Source organism: Taeniopygia guttata, chromosome 21 (assembly GCF_048771995.1).
Source record: "Taeniopygia guttata chromosome 21, bTaeGut7.mat, whole genome shotgun sequence".
Classification (NCBI taxonomy): Eukaryota; Metazoa; Chordata; class Aves; order Passeriformes; family Estrildidae; genus Taeniopygia; species Taeniopygia guttata.
In genome coordinates this window covers 1,090,097-1,116,553 of record NC_133046.1, presented here as the reverse complement: position 1 = coordinate 1,116,553, position 26,457 = coordinate 1,090,097, and the positions used below count along the sequence as shown (strand labels likewise).

General features: G+C 41.8%; 1 protein-coding gene across 12 annotated transcripts in view; it reads right to left on the bottom strand.

Moving 5' to 3' along the window:
* Positions 1-26,457, bottom strand: part of KIF1B (kinesin family member 1B) — a 77,188-nt gene that overhangs the window by 30,258 nt on the left and 20,473 nt on the right. For 3 of the 12 annotated variants that reach the window (XM_072917240.1, XM_072917244.1, NM_001204964.2), the window contains 18 exon segments: positions 25,615-25,793; positions 24,849-24,960; positions 24,646-24,723; positions 24,417-24,482; positions 23,581-23,656; positions 23,208-23,286; positions 22,776-22,918; positions 19,039-19,172; positions 17,949-18,028; positions 17,506-17,581; positions 15,031-15,110; positions 13,925-14,031; positions 13,388-13,471; positions 13,044-13,224; positions 12,590-12,662; positions 1,470-1,566; positions 542-690; positions 144-322 (listed from right to left, as the gene is read on the bottom strand). In XM_072917240.1, coding sequence (XP_072773341.1) covers positions 144-322; positions 542-690; positions 1,470-1,566; positions 12,590-12,662; positions 13,044-13,224; positions 13,388-13,471; positions 13,925-14,031; positions 15,031-15,110; positions 17,506-17,581; positions 17,949-18,028; positions 19,039-19,172; positions 22,776-22,918; positions 23,208-23,286; positions 23,581-23,656; positions 24,417-24,482; positions 24,646-24,723; positions 24,849-24,960; positions 25,615-25,793 — 1,973 coding nt within the window. 12 annotated transcript variants of the gene reach the window in all.

The window sequence follows — 26,457 nt, the reverse complement described above, 5'->3', positions numbered from 1 at the left end:
TATTTAGAACATCTGACACTGTCTAGACAGTTTGGGAGGACACAGACTAAAAACAGAAATCGGTAAGGAACAGCTCGGGAAGAAATTTTTGAGTGAAGTTCCTTGGACGCAGGGGATTTTGCTCTCTAATACTATTGACATACTTGAGTTTTTCTAAAGACCAGTAATGCGTTGCTCCATTCTTCAGGTCCTGCACTTCCACGGCCACCACGGTGCGGGGGAAAGGCCGGCGGTCGCGGCTCTTCTCCGGCTCAGCGGGCAGCAGCTCCGGGGGCAGGGGCGAGTACAGGGTGTCCGTGAGCAGGACAAACTGGAACTGCACCTGCACGCAAGGGACACGGCGCTGTGGCGTGGCACGCTCATCAGACAGAAGCCCCAAGCCAGGACTCACAATTTTCTGAACCCTTTTACAGCCCAGATAAATAAGCAAGAGACATACAGTTTTAAAGACTACAAGAAACTCAGAGCATTTACAGCAGGATTATACAATCAAAACTGATGGGTCAGAAAATAAAAAAAAACTGGCTCTGCATGTTCCTACCTTCTTCTTTAACTCTACACTGATTGCATTGGCTTCCTTCAGATATACTGCATTTCCCCACAGCTGGTCCCTCAGTGAAGTGAACTGGTGGAATTTCCACTTCCTGAAAGCCCACTGGGCAAGTTCGTATTCATGGCGTGTCCAGGGCACTGGGAAGAGCAAAGAAACAGAGGAATAAAACCATGTGGCTTCTTCTCAAAACCACCACATGCAGTATCCAATACTCTGCTGACTCTGCCATCAAGTGCTCAACACATTTTCTGGAAGAGCAGAAAACAAAACCCTACATTTTCATTATTCATCATGGAAAAACTGGACTCAAAACCTCCTCAACATCAGCAGTGGGGATTAATGATCACGTAAATGTGATTTGGAACAGAGGAAACAAAATTTTTTTCTGCTCCTATTACTTTAAGTTATTTGGCAACTATTAAAGCAACTATTAAATGCTGAAAGAGTGGAATGAGGGCAAGTATAATGACAATAATAAATTATCTGCTGTCCAGAAATGGAGCTATACAGGCATGTCACAGCATTCTAAGAATTCCTAGCAAGGAGAAAAGAGAAACTTCAAGATCAGAACACGGAAACAAAGGCAACAGTGTTATTTTCTTTAAGAAATCTGAGCTCTGTTAGTGCCAGGAAGAGATTCCTATAAGAGCACCAAATCAAAGCTTGGGGTAAAACGAATCCAGTTTGTGAATCAGTAGTATTTGAAGACGTGTATCATGGAATATATATTCCACATTCATGTGGAATGTGTTCTATAAATGGGTATTTGAAATCTTAATGCCAAGAGGATTACAGATCAAGAACTTGCAGTGTTTTGCAGTCTCCAAAGTAAGTTTTCTGTCTATTACAAGAGATGATACAGCAGCTGTTCCCTTAAACTTAGCTATATCCAAATTACTTTTAGCCTCAAACTCACCTTCCTCCTCCTCCTCTTCCTCCTCCTCTGTTGTTTCAGCTGCCAAGGACCGTGTCTCTACCTGCTTCTGGAGTGCCTGCAGCTTGCTCTCATAGTCCTGTGGGGAGAGAGGAGACACTGTGTAGGAGGACAGATAAGAGCCATGAGGAAGCTGAGAGATGCCAAGAGCTCAGAGGGACAGACACAGATCACATCAGGCACCGCAGAGCGCTCCCAGCAGCACTGCTGGAATGCAACCCCTGCAAACAGAACACACAGGCAACACAAGACAGAAGAGCTGGTCTCTAAAATCACCACATTTACAGGTACACAGCGTCTAGAAGAGGGAAAGGTTTAGGATGCTCTTTTGGTGGGATTTTTGCTAAAAACAGGAAGAAGGGGATTCCATTTGGAGGCTGCCTGCTGCTTTCAGAGAAGTAGGAAAGAAGCAGAAATAGAGAAAAACACAAAAATAAATTTGAAAGGGGAGAATCATTCACCTTCATTTTCTCAAACAGAAGGATTAAGAGCACCACTAATTTGCCTTTTTATACAAAAAAAAATTAATTTCAAATATTAGTGGGGGAAGCACTTTGTTTTCAATTAGACTCTCCCCATAGCATGTACCACCCTCTCACATGCATATTAATACATCAGAAGATAAAATACCACCACGGCCCTGGCAGAGAAGTCTGTGCAGTGGCTTCCCCACAAGGAACACTTCAGCAATAGCTTCTGGTAGAACAGCATTTTCTTCCTGTTCAGACCTTATCATGCCTTGAAATAACTACTAAAATCTAATGACAATTTTATTACTTGCCGGTAAAACAAATTCAGATTAGAACAGGCTCTGTCACAGTGCTCTTGGTCTCAAAGCCTATCCCACTAGGGTATTTTATTTTTTTAACATAAACCTTTGACATATTATTACACAAATTAAACTGGTTTCTCAAGGATTTTACACAAGAATTACAATTCACTAAGGGTGTTGCTGAGTTCTTAAGGAGAATTCTTGAAGGCACTCATCTTGTATTCCAACTTTGTCTCTTCCACAGTTCCAAATCCTAAAATTCTTCTCCAGTGCCCACTTTGCAATAATAGGTTCTTAAGTCCAAGAGCTACAGAATAAAAGCTTTACATTTTCATCCCAACCCACTTAAGTGTCCCACCTAAACAGCTGCATCATTTATCCACAACATGATGGTGTCAGCTTCAGTCAGAAAGGCTTTAGACTCTATTTGGAAAGGAGATGCACCTCCAGAACATTCCTTCAGGTTCATAAGTAGCATTTTCTGAAAATAGCATTAATAAATGGTAACTGTGCCCTTAGAAAGCACAGGATTTTGAACACCACAAATTCAATATCCCTGAGAGCAAAACTGAACTTCATATGGCCTTCATATGATGGCTGTGTTTTAATTCCCTAACTTCCTCTTGAATGTTTAATTTAGCTAAAATGCTCCTTCTTCATTTCTTTCTGCTCCATTCACTCTAATTTGGCTACTTTCTTTCACAGGAAGTAACCCCAACCCAGCAGCATAAGTATTGCAAATAAAACAAATACATTTCCTTTCTTTTCATATTCATTCTGAAATTCTTATCCACCAAAAATCTATTCCAGACTCCATGAGACTTCTCATGCAAGGAAAGGCAAAATAATTTCTTTTCCTGTAGTCTGAAATCAGTAATGTCATTCTGAGCAGCTAAACTGTAGAAATGGAAAGCTCTTCAAGTAGCATTTTAATAGAATCTTTTCCAATTCTTTTGGAGAAACTGAAAAGCTGGAGAGGGAATGGGGGATTGGGGGAAACAAGAAAGAAAAAGACCCCAACCCACCAACAAACCCACTCCCCATACATCAAGACTAAACTAAGCTTTTTAAGACCAGACTGGACCAGTTAAAGCAGAAGACTGCAGCACAACCTGCCGTGTGTGATTCTGCCCTGTATTTGAGGTGCACAGAAAAGTCCATTTCTTTCGCCTTCAATGAGCAAACAAAGGGAGAACAGCCAGCTCTGTGTTTTCTTCCAGAATTTCAATAAACAGCACACAGGATGGTACAATGGGACAGCACTGAAGACGGGGATGGTTTATAGCTCCTTGTGCTACAAAAAGCTCTTATTTTCTTTTATATTGAATTTAAATAAGCTGCCTGAGATGGACACAAGTCTGCTTTGCTGCTTTCCACATAACAGCAGAAACACCAGGGTGGATGGACTTACAAGAATCAGACTGAGGAACAATTAAAGAAACCTTTATAACTCTGCTGGAACGAGGCCAACCCCAAGATAAAAAATAAAAGCAAGACAAGCTTCCAGTCAAGTTTCATTTCTATTTCACTGATACAACTCTGACACTTACAAGAGTATTCCATAGTTTATTGAAAGAGCACTTGTTACAATACAAACCAGTTCTGCTTTTCACAAGGCAGATACTTGCTCTCAAGACAATCCAAAACAAGAGACAGATCTGAAAATCCCATTTAGTTCAAAGGCAGCTCACTGCTTTCTTTACAGTACAAATAGTTACACAGCATAGATTTCTCATGTGGCAGCTCCTGAAGAGATTTAATGGGAAGTATCCAAGAAAAATTTCAACAAAAAACGAATTTCAACATGTAAAGGACACAGTGAGGGGGATACTGGAACTATGCTGAATGTATTGATAAAACAGACGAATCCCTAAATTCAGATTGCTTGAGGAAGGATGCCGAAGTCAATCTGAGTGAGGAGCACTAGTGATCAGTATTTAATCCCACCCCAAGCCCAGTGTCCCAGCGAGTCCCAGAGAAGCCATCCCCAGGGCCCAGGTGGATCCAAGCCAGCTGTCAAAGCACAGCAGCACTTGGCAAAGGCAACTGAACTTAGTAAAAAAGCACTTCCACCATGGATGCCACATTTCCATTACCCTGAAAGCCTTTTCACACAGACATCAATGGAAGCAGCTGTCTCACTGTTCACTGACTCCATTAACACAGGGTTTGGAGTGAGAGTTGTGTGCATTTCTGAATAGTGCAAGGAGATCCACAGTTCTCACACTGCTTCCCTTATCAGATGAAGCGCTGCACTGCAATTCAGATCAAATTCTTAAATATCCTCCTAAAAATCAGGAAAAAAGCTGCTTCCTTGAAGCAGACTGGACTCCATTCTGACCCTGTCCTTTCTCTGTTTTGTCAATCGTACAGCAGAACAGGCAGAGTTGTTCTTCTAGTGCTGCACTACAGCAGCGGGGTAAGACAGACTGATGGCAACCTACTGCTCACCAGCACCAGCCAGGCATTTACAGAGAGCTCTGTCCTGAGTTTTAAGCTGCAATAAGTTGGCACAAACATTTTAGTGTTCGGCATTAAGGCATCAAGCAGCAGGAGTTTCAGTCTCATGTCAGTACATGCAGCTCCATGGACCTCAGAATTCCTCCATCAATCACACATGGTGATTTCATACAGGCAGCACAATCTCCCAAACACGGGGCAGGAGATGGGATTGCTTTGGTCTCCTCCCACGAGCCATCCCGTGCAGGCCAGCTCTGGCTGCCCCACAGAACTGAGAGGCTTTTCCCAAGCATGCATTCTCAACAGAGCCCAGGCCTTTTGGAGGCTATAGAAGAACTCGTTATGCTTGACATGCACAAAACTGAAGTGCAATGCACTACTAAAACAGGATTCTAAAATAAAAACAACAGCAAAACATTACTTGCAGCCCAAAACTCATTTTGTAACTTGGACTCAAGCTCAAAGAAAGTATTGTTCATCTACAAGCCTTTTCTTTAAGAATCATGACATTTTTGGAAGCGATGCTTTATTTCCTTTGTTCAAGTAGGCCAAAGCATGACACAAATGCAAGTTACAAAGCCAGATCTGAACACAGAACTAAACCTGCCATAAAGCAAAACTCCCAAGTGATCAGACCAGTTTATTCTTTTACAACCTGGAGGACTGACTTTGTATCTCCTGCAGCAGAGGCCACCATCCCATCAGTGATACCTGTGCCGAGAATTGAGAGCTGACACTCGGTTCATTTATATGTAAATGGCACCTGTGTTGCAGCAGCACCTACAACATGCCCAGCTGAGGCAGGGGAAAAATAGGATAGGACAAAAAAAATATGGAAAATAAGCTTAAGACACTTGCCACTTACCTACAGCTATGCTGAGCCACACACAAGTAACAATTACCAGTAGGGCTTATATTGTATAAAAAAATAAGCAACCTCAAGTAAATTCAGGATACTTGTGCAAAACAGCACAAATACACTGCAAAGTGGACCTACCTTACCAAATGTGGTAGAGTGTCCAATTTTGTTTTAAAAATTTTATTCAAGTTAAATTTAAAAGCAAAATAAGTCCTCAAATATTTCTATTGGCTTACAGTTAAGGCCACGGATTTTCCAAAGTAAGAGCAACTTTGTCTTGCACTTTTGGAAACTCGGAAAATAACCCAGCATCGTTCAGGTGGGACTCTCCACTTGAGACAAAACCTCAAAGCCTATTCCTTAATCACTAGTTTTTCAGTAATTTGCTTGGAACAGTCTGAAGCAGGAATAGCAAGCCTTTGTGTTACAGCAAATCACCTGCAAGTGCAAACCCCTTCAGAGCAAAATAGACATGAAAGATTTTAACTCGCATTTTGAGTGTGGGGAGAAGGAAAACTAATCTTATTTTCTCCTCAAAGCAACCTTCTCCTTTATTAAACGTGTCTTGAATTCAAGTTTAATCCAAGACCAGAGGCACTAACATGAGGTATCACATTAAGATGAAACAGTTCAATTCTCCCATCCCACAGGAGAATTCAGCCAATACAAAGTAGTGATTTATAAATCTTCCTAAGAATAACTATTTCAAGAACATCTCCCAGACTTATGCCTGAGAAAGCTGAAAACTTAAAAGAATTAGCTTTTTGAGTGCACCAGAGTGTTGAAAAAATCCTAGTTCCTTTCCACAGTCTCAGTATAATAATTAAAACCTATTATATTTAGAGATACAATGGGAATTAGAAAAAGCTTATTTCCAAATAATTGCTTCAGCATTATATATATATTCTGACATAAAATTCCATTCAGGCTGGTTTAACTGTCACAGCAATTTCATACCAATAATTATGAACTTAAGCAGAAGGAGAAGAGACATCTAGTCAGGGAGTGTGACCCAACAGCTCTTCTTAATTTCCTTATAAAAAAGCGACACGTATCTTGTCAGCCGACAACTTTTGGTTTATAGATTACTATTACTATTAAAAATTGAGTTAAGAGTGGAAAATACTGTTCTGAAGAACCAGATCCATTTATAAACAGATGGTCAGTTTCCTTATCGCTAAGAAAAAAGTCACAAGAAACATTCAATGCTAGAAACTAAATTCCTCTTTTGATTGTCTACATAAACATTGGAGGAAGGTAGCACTTGGTAAGTTCCAGACAATATTTTCAGCATTAGAAAAATACTTCCAAGACACACACACACACAAAAAAACTTGGTAAATGAGCTAGTGGGAAGTCTCCCCTCCACCTCCCTCCCTCCAAGTCTTCTAGTCTATGAGAAAAGTTCTTACAGTTTTTCAGAATATTCTTCCAATGGCGCAGTTAAAACTGCAAGGCAAGTCCCAGGCTAAGCGGCGGGCCCAGGGCCGGTACGTGGCGCCTGTGCCGGGCTCTGGAGCGGTCCCGGGCAGAGCAGCCCCGAGCCCGGGCGGTGCCGCTGGGCAGCCCGGCTCCGCTGCGCTGCGCTCACACCGCGGTCTCCCTGCCCGCTTTCAGGTTGGGGGCCGAGAACTGCCGCCTCATGCGCGGCGGCGTCACGAACGGGCCGTGCTGGCCGGGCCGCTCCGCCTGCCTGGGGCCGGGCCCGCCGCCCTCGTGGCCGCCGTAGGGCTGGCGGTGCTGGTGCAGGTGGCGCTTCTGCTGGAAGCCCTGCGGCTCCGGGCTCCGCGGGCCGCCCGGCGAGTGCAGCGCCTCGGAGGAGCCCGAGGCCTGGCGCCGCAGCCCCTTCTGCGAGCCGCTGTTGAGGGAGTTGCTCCTCCAGCGCAGCTGCGGCTGCTGCGGCCCGCCGGGCTGCGGCGGCGTGCCCAGCTGCTGCCGGTTAATCTGGATGTTATCCTGGCTCCTCTGCGGCCCGTACAGATTCCACAGCTGCTGCGGATCCTTAGAAGCAGCTTTGCTTTCTTTCTCTTTGCCTTCGTCTTTGTTCTTGTCGTCTTCTTTCGGAATTCTAACCTCGATAACTTCATCCTCGGTGATAATGATGTGGGTGCCCGGACTCCACGAGTTCCTGTGTTTGGGATTGCTTTTGAAGGGAAACCGAGGTTTGCGATTTTCAGGTGGAATAAACCGGTGAGGCATATTCTGTCGACGAAGCTGTTTTGCTATTTCCTGCTGCTGCAGATTTTTAAATCGAATCTGTTCTTGCCTCATCCAACGTAAACGCCCACGTCTGAAAGCCGGATCACCTGCCATTAACTGAGACACACGCTCCTCCTTGGCAAGATCATCATTCTCGCTTCTCTTTGCCTCATCTGTGGGCTTCTTATCCACATCCGCCGCACCGGCAGAGTTCGGAGACTTAGCATTAGCTACAGTTGACTGAGCTTTGTCTGGAGAGCCTATCAGGGGTAAAACCTTCTCCATTTTTAGCATTTTATTTCTGAGAACTTTGATCTCTTCATCCTTCATGTTGTTCTGCTTCTTCACTTCTTGCAGAATATCTTCTAATTTGTCTATGTGCACCTTTAGGTCATCCACATCAGTTATTCCTTTACCATTGGCCATTACATCTTCAATCTTTTCATCTCCAACTCCTACTGTATCCCAGACATCCCGAGCAACAGCTCGCCATGATTCACGCTCATTTGGGTCCTTTTTCCCATACATGGCACAAAGCTCTTTCATTTTAACAATGGCCAGAGCCTCAATCTCCTGCCTACTGTGCCTGAAGTCATTGAGTGCTACCTCATAGCATATCTCCTTCACAGCCTGAATCTTTAGGTCTGAGATGGTGACCCATTTGGAGTCTTTGCTAAGGCGTCGGCGTTGGGGTATCTGGTACATTTTAATAGGTTCTCGTTTCTTCCCACTGCTGGGGAGGCCACACTTTTTTACAATGGTTTGGAGCTTGCTGGGGGGCAGCTTCTCTCTCAGGGAAGTGATCAGTCTCCAACTCTCCTCACACGATCTCTTGTCCGAATCATCCCCACTATCAGAGTCTGCATCCTTTGGAAAAACAAAAATCAAGAAGTGGCCCCAAAATAACCAAAATTAAAATTGTAAGAAAATGGAAAAGCTAAACAAGAAGTAGCAGGCAAAGAAAACTAAATCAAAAATCAAAATAGAACAAGTGATAAGGAGGTCCCTGAAGACTGAGTGTTAGGGCATTAAAATGCATCTTCAAGAGTCATGGACTGTCAAAATTGGAGCTCTTCACTAAATAAAGATTAACCTTATATTTAAGTCTTGTCGCCTCAAAATAGCTGATTCTCTGAACTCTTCCCTCCCAAACCCTTCCAAAATCTTTAAAAAGACCGACTAAAACCAATTCCTGGTTTTAAATCTTAAAACCAAGTGTAAACTGCACTTCATACATGCTACAAAGACATGCAAATCCCCACCACACACATTTGCCTTGGTGACTGCTGTTGCTTCTTTCAGCAAATCCTCCCCAGGAAGGTGAGCACAACAGCCACAGAAGATGTCATGAGCAGCCAGAGTAAGTCGGGTTAACACTGGTTAGTAACGTTGCACGTGGTTGCAGGGATGCTCAAGTTTAGAATCCATTTCACTACAATAGCAGCCAGAGAAGTGTTAGACGATAAGAAAAAATGAAACAGAAGCAGCCGAAAGGTTCAGTGTTAAAAGGACTGTAAGTGCCACTATGACAGACGAAGACAGTGGTTCATACTCCAAGACTTGCTACAAGCTAGAAGGATATCCAGAATCAGAGTTTCAGAGGTGGGTTGTGGTTTGTTTGATTTTTTTTTTTCCATTTGGCACCTTGTTGTTTAGTTTAAAGAAAAAAAACATTATCAGTCTTGTCTGTCCGAAGAATGAGTTTCAGCAGAATGCAGAGTAATGACTTTCTGGTTTTAATATGAATTTTCTATTTGATATCCTTGATTTGTCTTCTTCTCAAACCCTAGAGCCTGGAGCTTCCACACACTTGCTAAGCATTATGTGCTTTGCTTCTTCATTACAAGTTTTCCACCTTTTGCTAAATGATTTTTAATGAGCAGTGCCTCAGGTTTCCATATGCTAGGAATGTCTGTTCAGATAAACTGCCACCACAAGTTAAGGATATCCATCACTGCTTACTGCAACCAGGAATTAAAATCAGACCACTTTTCTTTAAAGGCCGATTAAGACATCTCTTTAACAAGCAAGAAGTCCTATGTATTACTGTGATTCAAACACCTTCAACAAGCTGTCAGTGTCTAATGCAGCTCTAGCTAACATCCCTGTTTTCCACACGGAGATTTAGAACACATGAGAAACCTGGAACAGTAACAGCCACTTACTCTAAATCCAAAGGAAACCCAGGTCATTGAGCCAGCACCAGATTCACATTATTGAGCTTCTTGTGACTTAATGTAGTTTTAAGAACAGTACTAGAGAACCAACTTCTAGTTTAGGTCAAAATATAAGCAAAACACTGGTTTAGAAACTCTTTATGAGTTTACAGCTGACAAAAGTTGTGGCCTAAGGAAACAGCATCTAACAAACTGCACACTGCAGTGGAAACCAAAGGTTCCCTGGAGGAAGCCCCAGTGTGGCTGGGCCACTCAGGGATACAACCAGGAAGGCAAAACATGAACTACTCCAACATTAAGTCACAAGTTCCACAGGACTCTGATAGTTACAAAACTACCATAGAACTGCTCATGGGTAAAGGATGTCTTCGTATCATAAGAGACACTGAATCATGGCCCTGTGTGCACTCAGAGGTTACCAAACCAATTAGTGCAGCTATAATCATAATTCCAGTATCAACTGGTTACTGCAGAGGCATTATGACCATTTTAGCTCTATTACACACATTTTCACAATCAATTTGTAAAATGGAAAACAACTACTTCTACTCCTTAGTAATACTAGCAAGGCAAAGATATTTTAGTTGGCAATTTTGGGGGACAAGAGATATTGGGTTTTTTTGTACAGTACATCTAACAAATAAACACCCAGACTGGTTGGGATCTCAGCATAAAACCAAAACAATCTGGTAAACAGGATTGGCTAGCTTCTTACATCTGAGATGATACTCCAGTTTAGACCAAGAAGAATATTTATATCCCAATATCAGTCTCATGCAGCAGTAAGTTAGAGAACCTGGTACTGCAGCTGGCTATGGCAGCAATGTAAACACTTTTAAGGTACACAAGCTGAAGTGCACTCCCAGATTTCCCACTCATTATTCGGCTATGCTGCATGGATGCACTAATTCTGTCCATCCCAGGCTCTGCACACAGCAACACAGAAATCATGAGCTGTGTCGGCAAGCTCTGCTGTCACCTGAAATATTCTTATTGAGCACTGTGATAAGCAGGATACTGCTCCCTGACCAAGGATCTCATCTGATACCATCCCTTTACAAGTAGGACACGTGTCCTTCAGGTTCTGCTGAGGCATGTAGGGCAGCATTCCACTAACTGAAACCAGCAAGAACAAAACAAACTTGAAGAAACCAGCATCTTTATTATATTAACCACTCCACTCTTCTAAAGTATTTTCCCTTAATCTGAAGTATTTGGGGAAATAAATTCCCTTCACATCACTTTATAAATGCAGCCTTATTGGAAGCAGCTTCCCAGACAGCCAATTTCACATCTTTAATTCATACAATAGTTTAGCTTGTGCCTGTCAGCTAAAATTTAGGGAGGGAATTCCATTACTTGCATCTCATTTGACACACTGCCAAAAGTTACTCAATACTCACACTATTTTTATTTTCACATTTTAAATGTACTATTTTTTTGCTACCCAAATTTTAACTATAAAATTCCAGAGATGAAACATGACATTAGTCACATTTAAGCTTTTTATCTGAACTAATGGCTGCCTTGGTCGCAGTCTGCAGCCCCTCCTCTCCATCCAAGAAATTAGGCCCTTGTGATGAAATAATTAGAGATGCAGAAGTCTCCAAGTGTGTAATAGGAATTTTTAAAAAATTATGTAGCTTCTGCCTATGGAAGCCACAGTACTTTGCTCCATTCTGGCTTGGGGACAAGGGCAAGAGCTTTACAGTGCGAAGTCCAGCATGCATTTAACCCACAGTTGTCAGTGGTCTCCATCTCATACTACAAACATAAATCATGAGTTTGAAATTTGTATCAGAATTCTGGCACAACTACATTTGTGTTCTGGCTAAAGACAACCAGCTAAAGCAGAATTGGGAGACTCAGGTTTCTCAGGGAAATCTAGATGTCATTCCTGGGTTTGGTCTTGTTTTTCAAATTCACAGGGTGCTTGAAGACTGCATGGATTTCTATTTGTATTGCACTTCAGAGGTATTTGTTGTGAGAAGACTGAAGTCTTCCTATATCAGACTTAACTTATCAGACCTCCTATTTGACAAATACGTGGAGTGATGGAATTCCCAGTGCTCTGAATGAGTTAACACACTGCTACCTACTCAGAACCCCACCACTGGCTTGTGTACCACCAAGGCCCTCACAAGGAACTCCATGCAGGGGAGGGAGAAGGGTTAAAACATGCACAATGCAGCAACATTTTCAGACGTCATTCAAAAACTAAACCTAGTGTATCAATGTTCTAGAAATCTCTTTGGCAGCACAAAATTAGTAAGTTCTGGTGATCCAAGACAAAAATAAAGGCAAACATCCCAAGGAGTAGCTGTTTAGACTACTGAAAAGGAACTTCATAAAACTGAGCACAAAAATGCCCCTCTTTCAGGTTAACTTGCAAGAAATTCGTTCTATTCCAACAAGAATTGATTAAAGCCTCTTTACTGTCAATCACAATCTCTGAATTAACCTGAAGGAGCTCACTCACCCTGCTAATAATTCACTGTAGACACAAAGAATTTGAAAGCAAAGGGAGAACTGCATTGTGCAGACAACCCAAGCAGGTTTCCTAAACTTTCAGATAAGCAAGGACAGGAATTACTGTTTGCCAAAGGCATAGTTAATCAGGAGTAAGGACACATACCAGTCTTTGCTGCTCCAACAAGAGATCAGCTTCCTCCTTCTCTTTCTTATATAAGATCTCCATTTCTTGTAATCTGAAGATGAACAGAAGAACAGAAGTAGTCAGAGGTCATTAGTTTCCTGTTGGTGTTACTCTACATGCACAGTCTCCTGAATTACAGTTACAAGAGTAAAAGTCAATGTCTGTCCTTAAAAGAAACTTCTCTGGCTATTCAGTACTACAGAAGTGAAACCCTGCAAGCTGCATTTCAGCCCTCACCAAAAGGTCTGCAGCGTTAGTGGCCAGCGCTTACCCGTGATTTTTAAAGGAGCTGGAGCACTGAGACACTACAGTAAACTGAGGAGGAAGCTTTCTGACTTCCACAAGCACTAGCAGAGATGCTATGTGGCAGAAGCCAGAAACCTACTGCTGACTCTTCCTTCTTTCAGGTCAAAACTTTGAGTTATTTTATTACCTTTTCTCCATCTCTTGCTTCATGTCAATGCCCTGCTTCTCCAGAAGCTCCCTCTGAGCAAATGTCCAGTCAACTGGCTCTGAGGGAGTCTCAGCTGATGGTGTTTTCTCTCTTTCTGCTCGTGCTTGCTCTGGGTGGTTGAATCTGAAGACATGATTTTTACCCATGATGATCCGATTTCCTAGAAACAAAAACAGAGAACTGCAGCTGACAGAAGAATGGTACCAACTTCCATTTAAAAGCTAAAGGTGACACTGTCCCTAAACAGCACCTAGCATTCCCCATATAAGATGTCAATGTCACATACAGAGAGTCTACAAAAAATCTATGGTAGTATTTCTTACCTGAGCGCAACTGCACAGGCTGCACAACCCTCTTGCCATTCACGTAGGTTTCTGATCGCTCACAAGGCTCCAAAGTAACAATAACTACAAAGAAAACATTGATGAGTTAGACTTTAGAGAGTCCTATAGAGGAACAGAAGTGTGCAAGCCCCAGAGGCCTCTCATTTGCTGCCCATGTTCATACTAACACCAAGGAAGTCAATCACCCCTGGATGTCATGCTGCTTTAAAATAAAGACCCAAGACGAAATGAACAGTACTGACTTCTCTATCTACTGCAGCTGGAAACTACTTTTTCTTCATGTTTATAGTTAACCAGAGTCAGAATTTAACTGTTATAATGGCTGCAGCCTACAGTTTGAAGCTATTATCACTTAAGTAAATTTGATTTTCTTTCCCTAAGACTCAAGAAAACAAGTCAAAACTGATCCTTTTGTTGAGGTCAGAAGACTTCCAAATCGCAGGATTCCCTGGCCAGCCATGGAAGTGTTAGGAAGTGGAAGACTCAGCAGCGGGTCGTTAGGAGGAGCAGATTTACCTTCGCCGTTGTTGTTCCTCTCGCTGCGGAAGACGCAGTGCTCCTCCTTGATGTGCGCCCCGCTCAGCACGATGTCCTGGCGCCGCTCCGCGTCCGCCTGGCCGACCCTGCGAGAGACAGGGCACGGGTCAGCAGCACACCAGGCACCTTGCACTGCTCTGCACTGGTCACCACCCCCACACACGGCCAGAGAAAGTCTGAGCTACCAACACTACCCTTCAAATGGAAGCTTTGCAGCAGCGCTTAATTCTGCACAGCAGAGAACCTGCCTGTTCTGCCGTGGAGGATGACAGCTTTGCAAAAGAAAAGTTGTCTCTCCCTTACAACATGTCACTTGGAGAACTGACACGTTAAATACCTCTGAGTTCAATGCAATTCCTTCCCTCTTGTGAAACCCCTCTCCTTTTAGAAAGTGATGCAAAGCGGGGGGGAAAACCCAACAAGAACTTCCAGTGGTGTGCTCCAGCCGGCAGACAGGGATCATCCCTCCCACTGATCACCTTCTGCACTTGAACAAAGGAGCACAAACGGCTCAGGAGGCTCTTGCTGAATAATTTGATGCCACAAGCAGTTTCATCCAGCATCTAGACAGAGAGGCTGGCTGTACCCCTGGAGCACAAAGATGTATGTCCATTTCAAACCCAAGTGTTTGAGCAATTCTAGGTACAGACAACTTAATTTCCAACCCTAATGTTTATGAACTTGCTCTACTTATTAATTTACACATTTCTGATGCCAATGAAGTAGGCTCAGAATTTATGACTTCTTAAGCCCCAAGCTATTCTAGCCATCATTCTCTGCTGAATTCTCTACACTTTGATACTCCTTTCAGTGGGCTTAATGCACCTTAAAGTAGTACCATATGCCAGCCCCTGTTGGTGTACTCTCTTCCATTTGTTCCCCAGGAATATACAAACTAAACAACCAAACTTAAAGAAAATTACATTTCTGCAATTTTTTCCACCTACAGCAATCTCATGCTTCATTTGTACCTGCAACTCGAACAGCTCAAGGCACAAGTATTATTTAAACTCATGCTGTCTCCAGCCTGGGGATTTAAGCAAGCAAAGAAGGCAACTCCAGAGTGTGTGAGCACCCACTCTCACCTTGTAATGCCATCTTTAATGTAGTACAGCAGACATTCAGACATGAGTGGATCTTCATTAAGGTTTACAAGATGAGGAGTCTGAAAGAACAAAAAGAAAAAGTTAATTAAGAACTGAGGTTCTGCTTTCAGGCTCCTTCCTGCAGCTGTGGAGAATGTGCTTTAATCCAGCAGTTTTGCCACATGTATTGAGATTATTCCATAATGGATTTTTTCAAACAGAGCCTCCTGAAGTATTGCAAAGCAGCACAAAGTACCACTGAAATAAAGCTCAGATTGCTTAGTTATCCAAAATATCAATCCATGGAAGGAAGAAAGGCTTCAGCTGGAGGAAAAAGTCGTCCTTATAAAGTCTCTGGAAACTTTGATAAAGGAAGTCCAAGAGCAGAAAAGGTTGCTTCAGTGAAATTTTGAAACTGATATGGAATCAACTTTGGCTTTTCTTGGGCACAGGTCAGGTGCTTATTTGGCAAAGTCTGTCAACATCAAAACAAAATCTAAAACTACCTATATTCTCTGACACCAACAGCTAAGAAGCTCTTCATCTAAACTTCTTCTAAATTTAAATCCACTACAGTTACTAAACCAACCTTCTTTGGTGAAAAAACCCCATTGGAATCAGCAAACAAGTCACAAGGTCTTGGTGTGAAAATCTAGCCAGTGAGATGGCAGTAAGCACAAGCACAAAAGAAAAGGCAAAAATGGTTAAACATAAGTAAAGCAGAAAAAGGATAAAAGAGCAACAAAACTGTTAATAAGCCACTTGTCCCTTTGTTACCCTCAAACAGAATAAATTTAGGAAAAATAAATAAATTTGGTCAGATTCCTTATGAACACTATTTCCATCAACTTATCTTAGATGCAAAAATGTTTATTTATGAGAGCTTTTAACAGCACCATGTTTACAGAAGCTCAAAAACTACTGGACAGTCATGATGAATTTGTCTTTGAATTAAGGACTCTGATTGTCAATTGCCTATTGTAAGATCTAATTACAAGGACAGAAATGGGGAGAAAAAATACAGCTTTTTCACCCCTAAAAATCCAGGGGTGACCCAAAGCTGCAGCTGAAGATGTTCCATGCTGCCACTGCTGTTCACTGCACAAATCAGCACTTGGAGCTGTTTAAAGCTCTTCAATCAAGAGAAAAATGAGAGAAACCAAATCCCAAACACAGTCAACTGCTGTAACACCAGTACAACTTGCACCACTTGAATACTTTGTAAGAAATAAAGCCCCACAGCTGGAGAGATGATGCTTGGCACACCCAGCTGTCCACTCCTTGCCTATGATGAGATACATACTGGTACCTCAGGAGTGTAGAGACTTTACACAGAACACTTCACATTTTCTGTCTAAGCTCTCGTCTCCTTAACTTCCACAACAACCACAGTTACTAGAAGGAGAGCTAATGGAACTGCAAGGATAGCAAGGAACAGAAGCAGACAGGACGGGGTGGGAGTTTTCACTTCTCCTAATAAATCCTATGTAGGTAAAAATAAATACTATCTATTACCCAAGCAACTACTTTATCCAGATATCCAGGTGGCATTTATACACAAACCTGCTCAGCTGAAAATGCACCAAAAGAATCATCAAAAAGAGCTGATGGCCTCTGAGGAAAAATCTAAAAGGAGATGAGGATCCGTAATGTAAGAGAAAGAAATGTCAAGAATACTCAATGAATCTGCCTCTTTACAAACCTCAGGCACTCCTGGAGTAGCTACCAAAAGCAAACGTGAGTTCTACCAGTTCCAACTATTCTAACTGAAAGATTAAACACTATTCTAACTGAAGGATTAAACATTTTAACCAGTTTTGGGGTTCTACATTTCTGTACAGTGTCTCTGAATAGGTCCCTGCTTAACCCTAGATCAAGTTTACTACACACTTGCACACTAAAATATTACCCATGCTGCTTGTTCAAAGATTTTAAGACAAAAGAAAGTTGTTTTTTTTCATTGTACTTTTATAATTCTGCTTTACCTGCAGAGACAGGTTCTTTGCTAACCTAATTATTTTAGACTTACAGCACTGATTTATGCCCTTTTCCTGCACAGTTCTGCTTCTTTCAAATTTCAGAAAATAGAACTAATGGCAAGTATTGAATTAAATATTCCCTCGCATCCCCTGTGTTCACTGGTTCATTAGATCACCATCCTTTTTACCAAGGGAAAGAAGGATTAACAAAGAATTCAAAGAAGAGCACCTAAACAAGCCTTAAATCTTCTCTGGGTATCTCAAAAAAGAACAGGTAGAGCACACAAAGGTTACACACAGCTGCTGCAGAAAATGGCAACGGAATTAAGACATGGCACCTTCTGATTTGCTACTGAATCAAGACACAAAAGGAGCTGCTTCTCCTTGCAGCACAGCATCTTGTAAAGAAGATCCAAATAATTCAACTCTCATCACCCTCCTCCCAGGTCGATTAGCCTTTTGGAAACATCATGCAATAGTTAACAATTTTCTTTACCTTTTTGGGTGAGAAGACTCCCAGTGTTCCTCCATCTTCCCGAATGGCAACACCCATTTCTGCCAACAATGCCTCCCTGAGAGAGAAAAGCAAGATCTTGACCCCATTTTAGGCTTCTTAGCCAAGTGAGGTCTAATGAAAGCCAGGTAATTACTGTATTAGACTTTGAACCAGCCTAGCCAGGACTGTCACCACCTCAGAGCACACCAGGGCAGGTTGGTAAACTTTAGTCCGAGAGTGGCCTATGGAACAGCAACTGTAACTGTGACAAACCCAGGAAAGAGCAGGACTTCCTCCCAGCATTGCCCCTGCTGTTCTACATCTCACACAAGGGTCAGCAGAACCATCCCTAACACCATTCTGCATTGCTTTTGAACAGAGTAACTTTCTCCATTTTCCACTTTCCAGAGACCATCCATACTACAGCACTTTCGATTCCTGACCTTTCCATCCTAATGGCCTCTGTTTTCCTCAGTTTCTCTTCCCATGTTTCATTCAGCTCTGCAATGATCTTCTCAGACTCCTGTGTGAAAATACCAAAAGCTGTTTTATAATTCTTCCTAAAGTTCTTCACATAATACACAAAGCAATTGAAGTCTGTGTTCTGTTTAGGCCTCAAATTAATTTCACATATAAAAAGCATTCTTAGCACTTTAAAACTCTTACTCGTTTCCCTTAATTTTTAAAAGGGTAGATAGTCCTTAAGGCAAGCTGAGAAGAAAAGATGACTTCATCTCTAATGACGGTCAGACTTTATTTTGAACCACTCATTTCCCTTTTTTCTAAATCTGATTTACAGACATGATTCAGTAACAGAATGCCAAAGAAATGCAGAGACCACACTGTTACTGCCATGGCAACGGAGGGTTTCCAGTAGGAAAGGGAAATGCAGTGTGTGTTCAGCCCTGTGGCAGTGTCTGATGGGCAAACGTGAGAATGTCGCAGAGACTCAACACAGCCAGCTCTCCCCACTCCTCCACCCACGGACATTGGGGGGGCTTTCATAAAAATCAAGAAATACTTCACTGTGATGCACTTTGCTGTGGTTCAGTTCTGTGCAGCACTGGGACAAGGCTGCCTTTGTCTGGCCCAAACATGCTATTCTGTGCTTCACATTTTAATCTGTGGGGGCTGGGCAAAGACAACAGTGGCAGGATTATTCTTCCTCCTTTTTTTCAACTTTGGGGTAATTTGGTTTTCTGACAGCTGAGTGCATTTGCAAGTCAGACTTGGCTCACACTAGTGCTGACCAGGCCTCTAACACTTATGATCAAATTTTCCATAACTACAACTGCATCAGATGACCTGTAAGTAAGAATCAAGAATTTAATTTATAATTTAATTGTAGCTTCAGGCTACAATTAAACCTAAACATAACAAGAAAGGCTGTGCCTGAACCCAGTTTCTAGCCCACTGCAGTTAAATGCCCTCTTTATGGTGCAAGTGGGTTTCAGACAATTTCTACAGACACAGGAGATACTTATGAAGGGAAGTCCTCTGGGTTCATGATTCTTTAGCCTCCTTAATACCCACCTTCAAACGTTCAATGGCCTCCTCTCCTCCAGGTGTTGACATGATTCTTTCCTGTATACTGGACACAGATGTTAAGCCCACCTGACTACTGAGAGAGCAGGAGGATGGAGATGCAGTGAGGGACCCCATGGAGGCTGTGGAAAAATTGCCAGGACGTTGATTCTCGGAGGCTAGTAAGTATCTATGCTTATTGTTCTGAAAATCTTTCAGATCTGAGAGAGAGACACACAGACAGAGGGAAAGCAGGAAGATGGGAAAACAGGGAGGGGGAAGGAAGAGGAAAAAGGGAAGAAAGGAAGGAAGGAAGGAAATACCAGTGTAAGAGGAAAGCATTTAAGCAGCAACAAGGCAAGTTTTGTAATTTTTAGATGGCAGTTCTGAAACAAATCTTTTAATACTAGCAACAATAACATAATAACTCACTCAAACCCTGAAGTTCACTAGGAAAGACTGCATCATAAACCTTTCTAAACAAAAAAACTTGAAAAAATAAATGACACCTTGGCAAAAAGCAGTCATCCTACTCCTCACTGAACACTAACCTGAGCACCCTGAAGCTCAGAGCAGGACCAGATTGAGATGCTCATGAGATTAGTGACATTTTGGGCTGAAGTCTGAGACACCAACCCCTTAAGCTCAGGAAAACATTCCAGAGCCCTTTAATGTGAAATGATGATTAAGTAAATCTTTATCACAGCAGTGGTTCTGCTGCTAAAGCACCCAGAACACACAGACAATGAATTTCCTCTCCTTAAATTCTCACCAGAGGATGTGAATCACCTGTCAGTGCATGACAGGGACAAAAGAACATAAGTTCACAACAATATCATTATGCTGTTTCTTGACCTTATCTGAATAAAAATGGAAATCTAACATATCTGATCAGCAAAATATCTGATAAGGGTCTTACACTTCAGAAAGTGCTTCAAAGCTTTTTGGCTGTTAGTTTAAATAAGAAAGGTCTTTCAAAAACCTCCAAAATTTAACAAGATAGCTTTTGCAGTCTGAAAACCTGCAGGCCTGAAAATGCTGCCTTGAAATCCAGAGAATAATAAAAGCTGCCTGAATGATTTAAGAACAAATATACAAGGGAAATTTATATTAATTTAACTTGGCTTCTTGGATACGTCTGTAAGCCATATCCTCAAAATAAGCACACACCAAAGAAAAATCTTCTAACATGAAAATACCAGATAACTGAATAGCTTGGTTTTAATATTTTTAAATTTAATTTCAAAGACAAATCTTTTAAAGTAAGTCACTTCAGGAAAGAAACAGGTCAAATCAGACCCTGCAAGTTATAAACAGGGGCATCACACTTACAAAAGTGAGATGCTTGCCCAGACATTGCATAAATTTCCCTGTCCTCCTACATATCCTCTCTTCTTCTCCTGAACAATCCTGCCATTGTCAGCCTTATGCCCTAGTTCAGTCCACGCTCAACCTGCTGTTTCAGCCTCATGGAACTGATGATTGCCCCAAGTCAGTTTGAAAACCACCATCTGCAAATACAGGAGGCAGGGCTGGGAGTTTCACAGAAGAGAAGCAGGTTAAGGGAAGGGAATGCTGCCAGGATGAGGAAAGCAGGCATGACAGAGCAGGGATGAAGTCTCCAAAGGCCATGCACTCCTGCAGAGAAAGGAAGTGGCACTTGCAATAGCTCCACGGCGGCTGTGACCGCAGAGAACCAGAACCCTCAGGACCACGCACGCTGCTCCTGGAGCCGCAGCTCTCACACCATGACGTGCACACGCTGGAAGCAGCATCAGAATGGCAGGCAGGCCAGGATGAGTCTTTACACCACCAGTTGCTTCAATTTTAGGAAATTTCAGACAGATCTCTTTCAGCTGATACTGAGTGAGGGTCAAAAAGACTGACTGAAAGAGTTTAAAAAGCCTACCAACCCAGAATTTACATGGACTATGTTTCCCTTGCAATAGGCTACCTATGTTCCCCTTTCTTAGAAGCAAACACCAAGAGAAATAAAATTCTCTTTGCTGACTGGTTTTAGCCCTATTAAGTTTATCAACTGCAACAAGTATATTTAACCTCAAAAAAGAGACCTTCATCAGTGTAAGATGTCTGGCTTCTTTTTTTTGTTTAAGGATTATACAAAATACATTGCGGCATCTAGGAGGAACTGGTAATACATCATCTTGAGTTCATCAACTGAAACATTTAAAGCAAATATTTCAAAGTGGAAAAGAGCTGCTAAAATGCCAGGAAGCTATGTGAGCAGGAACTGAGTAACTGGGAAGAGATTTGAGAGAAAGATTTTCTGGTTCAAATCTAAACCATGCGCTGTCATGAAAACACACTGGAAAATTACCACTCTCCCTTCTGTATTCTGCCAGAAAGTAACAATGAACATATGTTGCACTTTAAACTCTGCACTTTTTTCAGTTGTGGACTCAATCTAAGAAGTGCTGGTGAGGCTGGTTTTCATGAACCTGCACTGCATTCCAGTGAGTTTTCTGTCTGGGATTTCCCTGTGAGAAATGCTGGCATGCAAAGCTCTGTTAAAAGCTGACCCAGAGAAAGCAGGTTAAAAAGAGAACCACACAATACACACATTTGCCTCCACTTCCAGAGTATTCATCTCCCATTGGATCAACTGAAAGGAAGCAGGAGGGAAAATACAAGAAGGATCAAAACTGAAGGTTCACTAGTGACATAGGAAGGGAAGAGAATACTACTTGATGTTTAAAGAAACAAAACACAGTTTTAAGTAACACAGTGTTTTTCAGTTTGGATTTAGAACCAGAACCCACAGATTGTAACAAGCATGAAGAACACTTGTAGTTCATGGTCTTCTCGCCTCATTCTCTTGAAAACAAGGAAACAAAGAGGTAGATACATGTTGCATGTCTTTAGTGGTCTGTGACTAAGTCAGGACTTCTGCTTCACCAACAAAAAGGTCTGAAAAAATCAGAAACTGGTGCAACACTTCTATTTTTTTTAGCCAAAGAAGCTTTTAATCCACTGGAATACATTCGGTGCTTTTATGGGCATATCCTTCACTAGGAATTAAATCACTGTTCATATTGTATGTAGAAGAATGTAGCAGCTAAAATTTCAGTTCATTTGTCTTGTTTGGAATGAGGACAAGGAAATTGGGCACAAGTGTGCTCTAGTGCTTTAAGAGGCTGCCGGCAAAGCAATCAGTACAACACTGCTCTGCCAACCTAACTCAGAATCTCCCAAAAGGATTCATTAGTTATTCACAAGCAGCTGTTGCATAGTTACTTCAAGATGACAAATGATTTGTCACTCAGGGCACTGTCTAACATTAGCCATTGTTTTCTTTTGTGAGCGAGGATGGCATTGAAGCCAGGTATCAACTAATAACCCTCTAAGGAGGAAGGAAAGATGCCTTTTCTCCTCAGTATGAAACTGAGTTTCTGTATCTCAGCTCTTTTATTGGCAGCCAGACAAAAAGCCCTCCATAACTCAGCAGAGCAACTCCTGAATGTGCAATTTCTAGCACACAAAAGCATTTCTCAGTAATAGGAAATTCAAACTCATATTCTTCCTTGAGAGTTTGAAGGTGGCTTGTCAACTCCAGACACAAACCTAAGATGGTTGTTCAAAGACAGAAGGGGCTGCCATTTCTAAAATCATGTTCAAAACTTAAAATATCAGCACCTGTATTTAAAATCCTTTCTCTCACTGGCTCAGGTCTCTCTCCTCTGCTAGAGGCCAAGCCCAGGACAGTGAGGTGTGTTTAATCCACTTACTGTCAATAATATCTCCCAGCCCTTGGGCACGCAGGAGATCCTTGAGCCTTGTCACCTCCTCCTTCAGCTCCCGCACCAGCTTGGCGTTGGGATCCTCATTGATGACAGCATTGCATTTAATCTGCTTTGCACGATCAGCATATCTGCAGCCAGAGAAAACAATGAAACCTTACCACAAACATGGAACTGCTTGCATACAATTGATATGCAACACAGGACTGCAGCAGCACAGAAGATATTTAATTTGCAGCTGTATGTCGGAAGGGTAGGCAATAAATCCCTGCTTCCTCTGTAGGGCAATTGAGTTCTTGCCAGTAGAGTCTTCTTCCCCACAGATAAGCTCAACTTACAATAAACCAAAGGTTTAAAGGACAAAGTATGGCCTTTAGAGCAAACAGCTACCCATATCCATCCCAGAGGAAGAGAAAGTACCTTAAAGTGCTCAAAGTTTCATCGTAGTTTATGTCTGCTGGACTGAGAGCAGCAACCATTGCAGTTCTGGAGTTACCACCTACAGTGAACAGGCAAGATTTCAGATGAAACTACAGTGCACACTCCAGGCACTACCTATCTACCAAAAGTTTTCAACAAATTATAGAATTTAACTAAATTCTACAGTACTAAGAAACATACAAAAACCACAGGAAAGAGTTACAGCATTAACACAACGTGGAACTATGACAACTCAGAGTTGGCTACTATAGATATTCAACCTCATACTCAATACAAATTTAAGTGAGTTAAAAACAGTAAGGAAATTCAATGCAACTTTCTTTCCCCATTGGCACAGACAAATGAGCCATACCTAGATTTTCTCGAAGAAGCCACGTTAGTACAGAATCCCTGTAGGGTATAAAGTCTGTCTTCTTCTTCTTTTTGCTCTACAAAGAAACAACACAATATGAAAAATGGAAGGATTTCCTGTGTAAGAAAGATGTGAACATCTTCCTGACATTTAAATTCTGTGTTCTAACACAATTCCAAGCAGCAAACCTTACACTAGGCAAAGAAGCCAACATCTAGTCCTACTCAGACCATCATACCTTGCTGGTGCAGTTATCCTAAGTCGAAAGCATTAAGGAAAAAGGAAGAAGAAGAAGGATGAGCTTCTTAACAGAGATTTATACATTGTTTCCATGTCAGACAGTACTTCCTTTTCTTGAAAAGCCAAATTAATGAGAATCACTTCAATTGAAAAAACAATAATCTAAAAAACATTTAAGCATATTCAACCTGTCCAAAGTGTTGACTCACTTTTAAAAGGAACAACAATCATTTATTTGTTTTGTTTGTTTGGGTTTTTTTTTTAATAGTAGCTGAGTACAGCAATAAAAGACAAATTACTGCACTGCACTGAAGGTCTAAAAACTTGCTGTGTGAACAGGTCCTCTACATAAACACAGGCTTCTTTTGCAAGGCTCCCTCACAGTTAAACAAACCAATGCTTCCATCTGTTGACAGCCTGTGTGACACCCACAGAATAGTATCAACTCTATTCATCTATCAAAATACACACAGCTAATAGGGCAGGGAATGCAAGGCCAAGAACAGCAAATGATTCTGCTGTACTCCACGGATTTCACTGTTTCCATTTGACCAGCTACACAAAGGTTGTTGCAGGCAAGGAAATGCTTTACTTACCACTTCAGCCAATGCTGAAATAACTTTGCCCAGAGTTGTGAGAGACTTGTTTATATTTGCTCCTTCCTGAGAAAAGAGAAACCAGTATTATATAGTAATTAACTCTTCAACCATGAATCTCTTCAGGTCTTCAGGTTTGCAACTATTTTCGCATACTTGTAACTTATTATTTGTCCAGCAAAGACTCCATGTGATGCTTGTGCCCTCCCCAGACCCCCCAGCCCCGCACCTTTAGCCGGGTTCCTTTGGCACCGGTGGAGTCAGCTCGCTCGCTCCCAGCCAGATCCACAAGGCTGATCTTGCTGACCTAAGAGAGAAAACACATGAACAGGAGAATGAGCTCTTGGTGAATCAGAGCAAGGGTAGAACTACAAAGTCACTGCAGGAAAGACCAGTAACAAACAGTCAGAAAGCCACTTATCTGTAACACACCTTCTCTGTGGAAAGGTCAGTCTCTGTGTCGTGTTTCTTCTGAGTAAACACAATTGTAAACACAGCATGAGAGCGGCTGCTGGTTTCATTCATGTTGGTGGCTGCCACAGTCCTAAAATATGAACAGATATGAGTATGTTTTAAAAAGGACAATTACCTGCAGGCTGAATGCAGCTGCAGAGGAATGAGAGCAAGAGGCCGCACAGGTGATGTGCTGCCCTGCAACCAAGATCCAGCCACACCTAATATCATTACCAAACCCTTTCATTTTTTCACTCCTGAATTACTCCCAGCTTCATCACAGTTTAAACAGAGCTTTCTCAATCTATGTACTCAGTAGTCCATCTTACATTCAAACACCCAAAAACACTTGAGCAGCATTTATGTGAGTCTTTCTCACACACTGTTGAATGAAGCCAACAGCTTGCATGGAAACAACTAATAATGAACCAGAAACTGAAGCTGGAATGCCAACCACCTGAATTAAGGAGACTATTCACACAGGTTTTTATACTAGGATAGTGACAGAGTACACAGCAAAGGCAGAATAAACGCCAGATAATTATTTAGACTTTATCTCAAATCATTGCAATCTTTAAATGTCTACACATCGATTTGCAGCACTAGTTCAGCACACAAAGCAATTTCAGCTTTTAACAGCATTGATCAGTGCATATTTCAATAATACTCCTCACTTACAAGAGGTTTTTTTAAAGTGCTAATGCATATCACTGATAAAAATATATAACACACACCCATCACTAACCTGGCTTTGTTCCCAGCATCCATGAGGTCTGCAATGTCTGTGTAAGATGTGACTGCTAACTTGGACAGATCTTCCACGTAGGGTCCAAGGAGAGGATGTTCTCGCACCCGCAAATTCCCTTTGTTCTTGGGGTTCAACAAGTCTCTGACTCTCTCACAGTAAATCTCCATGTAACTCACCTGAAAACAGGAATTTTCACAGACAATTCAGTATTTCTGAAGGTCTCCTCCACAGCATTTCAGAGTGCCAGTGGAAGAAATTCCCCCAGCCCACCACAGGAAAGCTGTGGGTGTCTCTGGTCATTTAACAGCTTAAACACTGGCAGAGGCAAGAGTCAGAAGTCTCCTACATCACATCTCTAACATAAGCTGCTGGCCCTGCATCCATGTATAGATCCTTCAACCATTTCAGAAAACGTTGGTGTGTAATGAAAAATTATACACTGCAGTCCACAATTACCTTAACAGCTTTAATATGACACAGCACAAGCATCAAACAAGATAGATGGTAAAAGGAGTCTGCTTCGAAGGAATCTCTCTTATGAACCACCAAAGCAAACTTAAGAAGGGAAAAAAATTGATCTTTCTTGTCTGCAGAAGCAACTTTTGATTTTAAAAATCCTGGCTATAGTATTTGATAATAAACATGCAGTCTTCCAGCTATTAGTAAAAAAAAATTCTGTAAATGCATCTTTAAATTTTTCAGCTCATCATTTCTTTCAGGATTACTACACAGGTAAAGGAACACCAGTTTTCTGATGAGGGTAAAAAAGAGTCACAGAAAAGTTTTTACATTTGTGTCAAAAGAGAAAAGACAAAAAGCCTTAAAAAATAAAATTTAAAA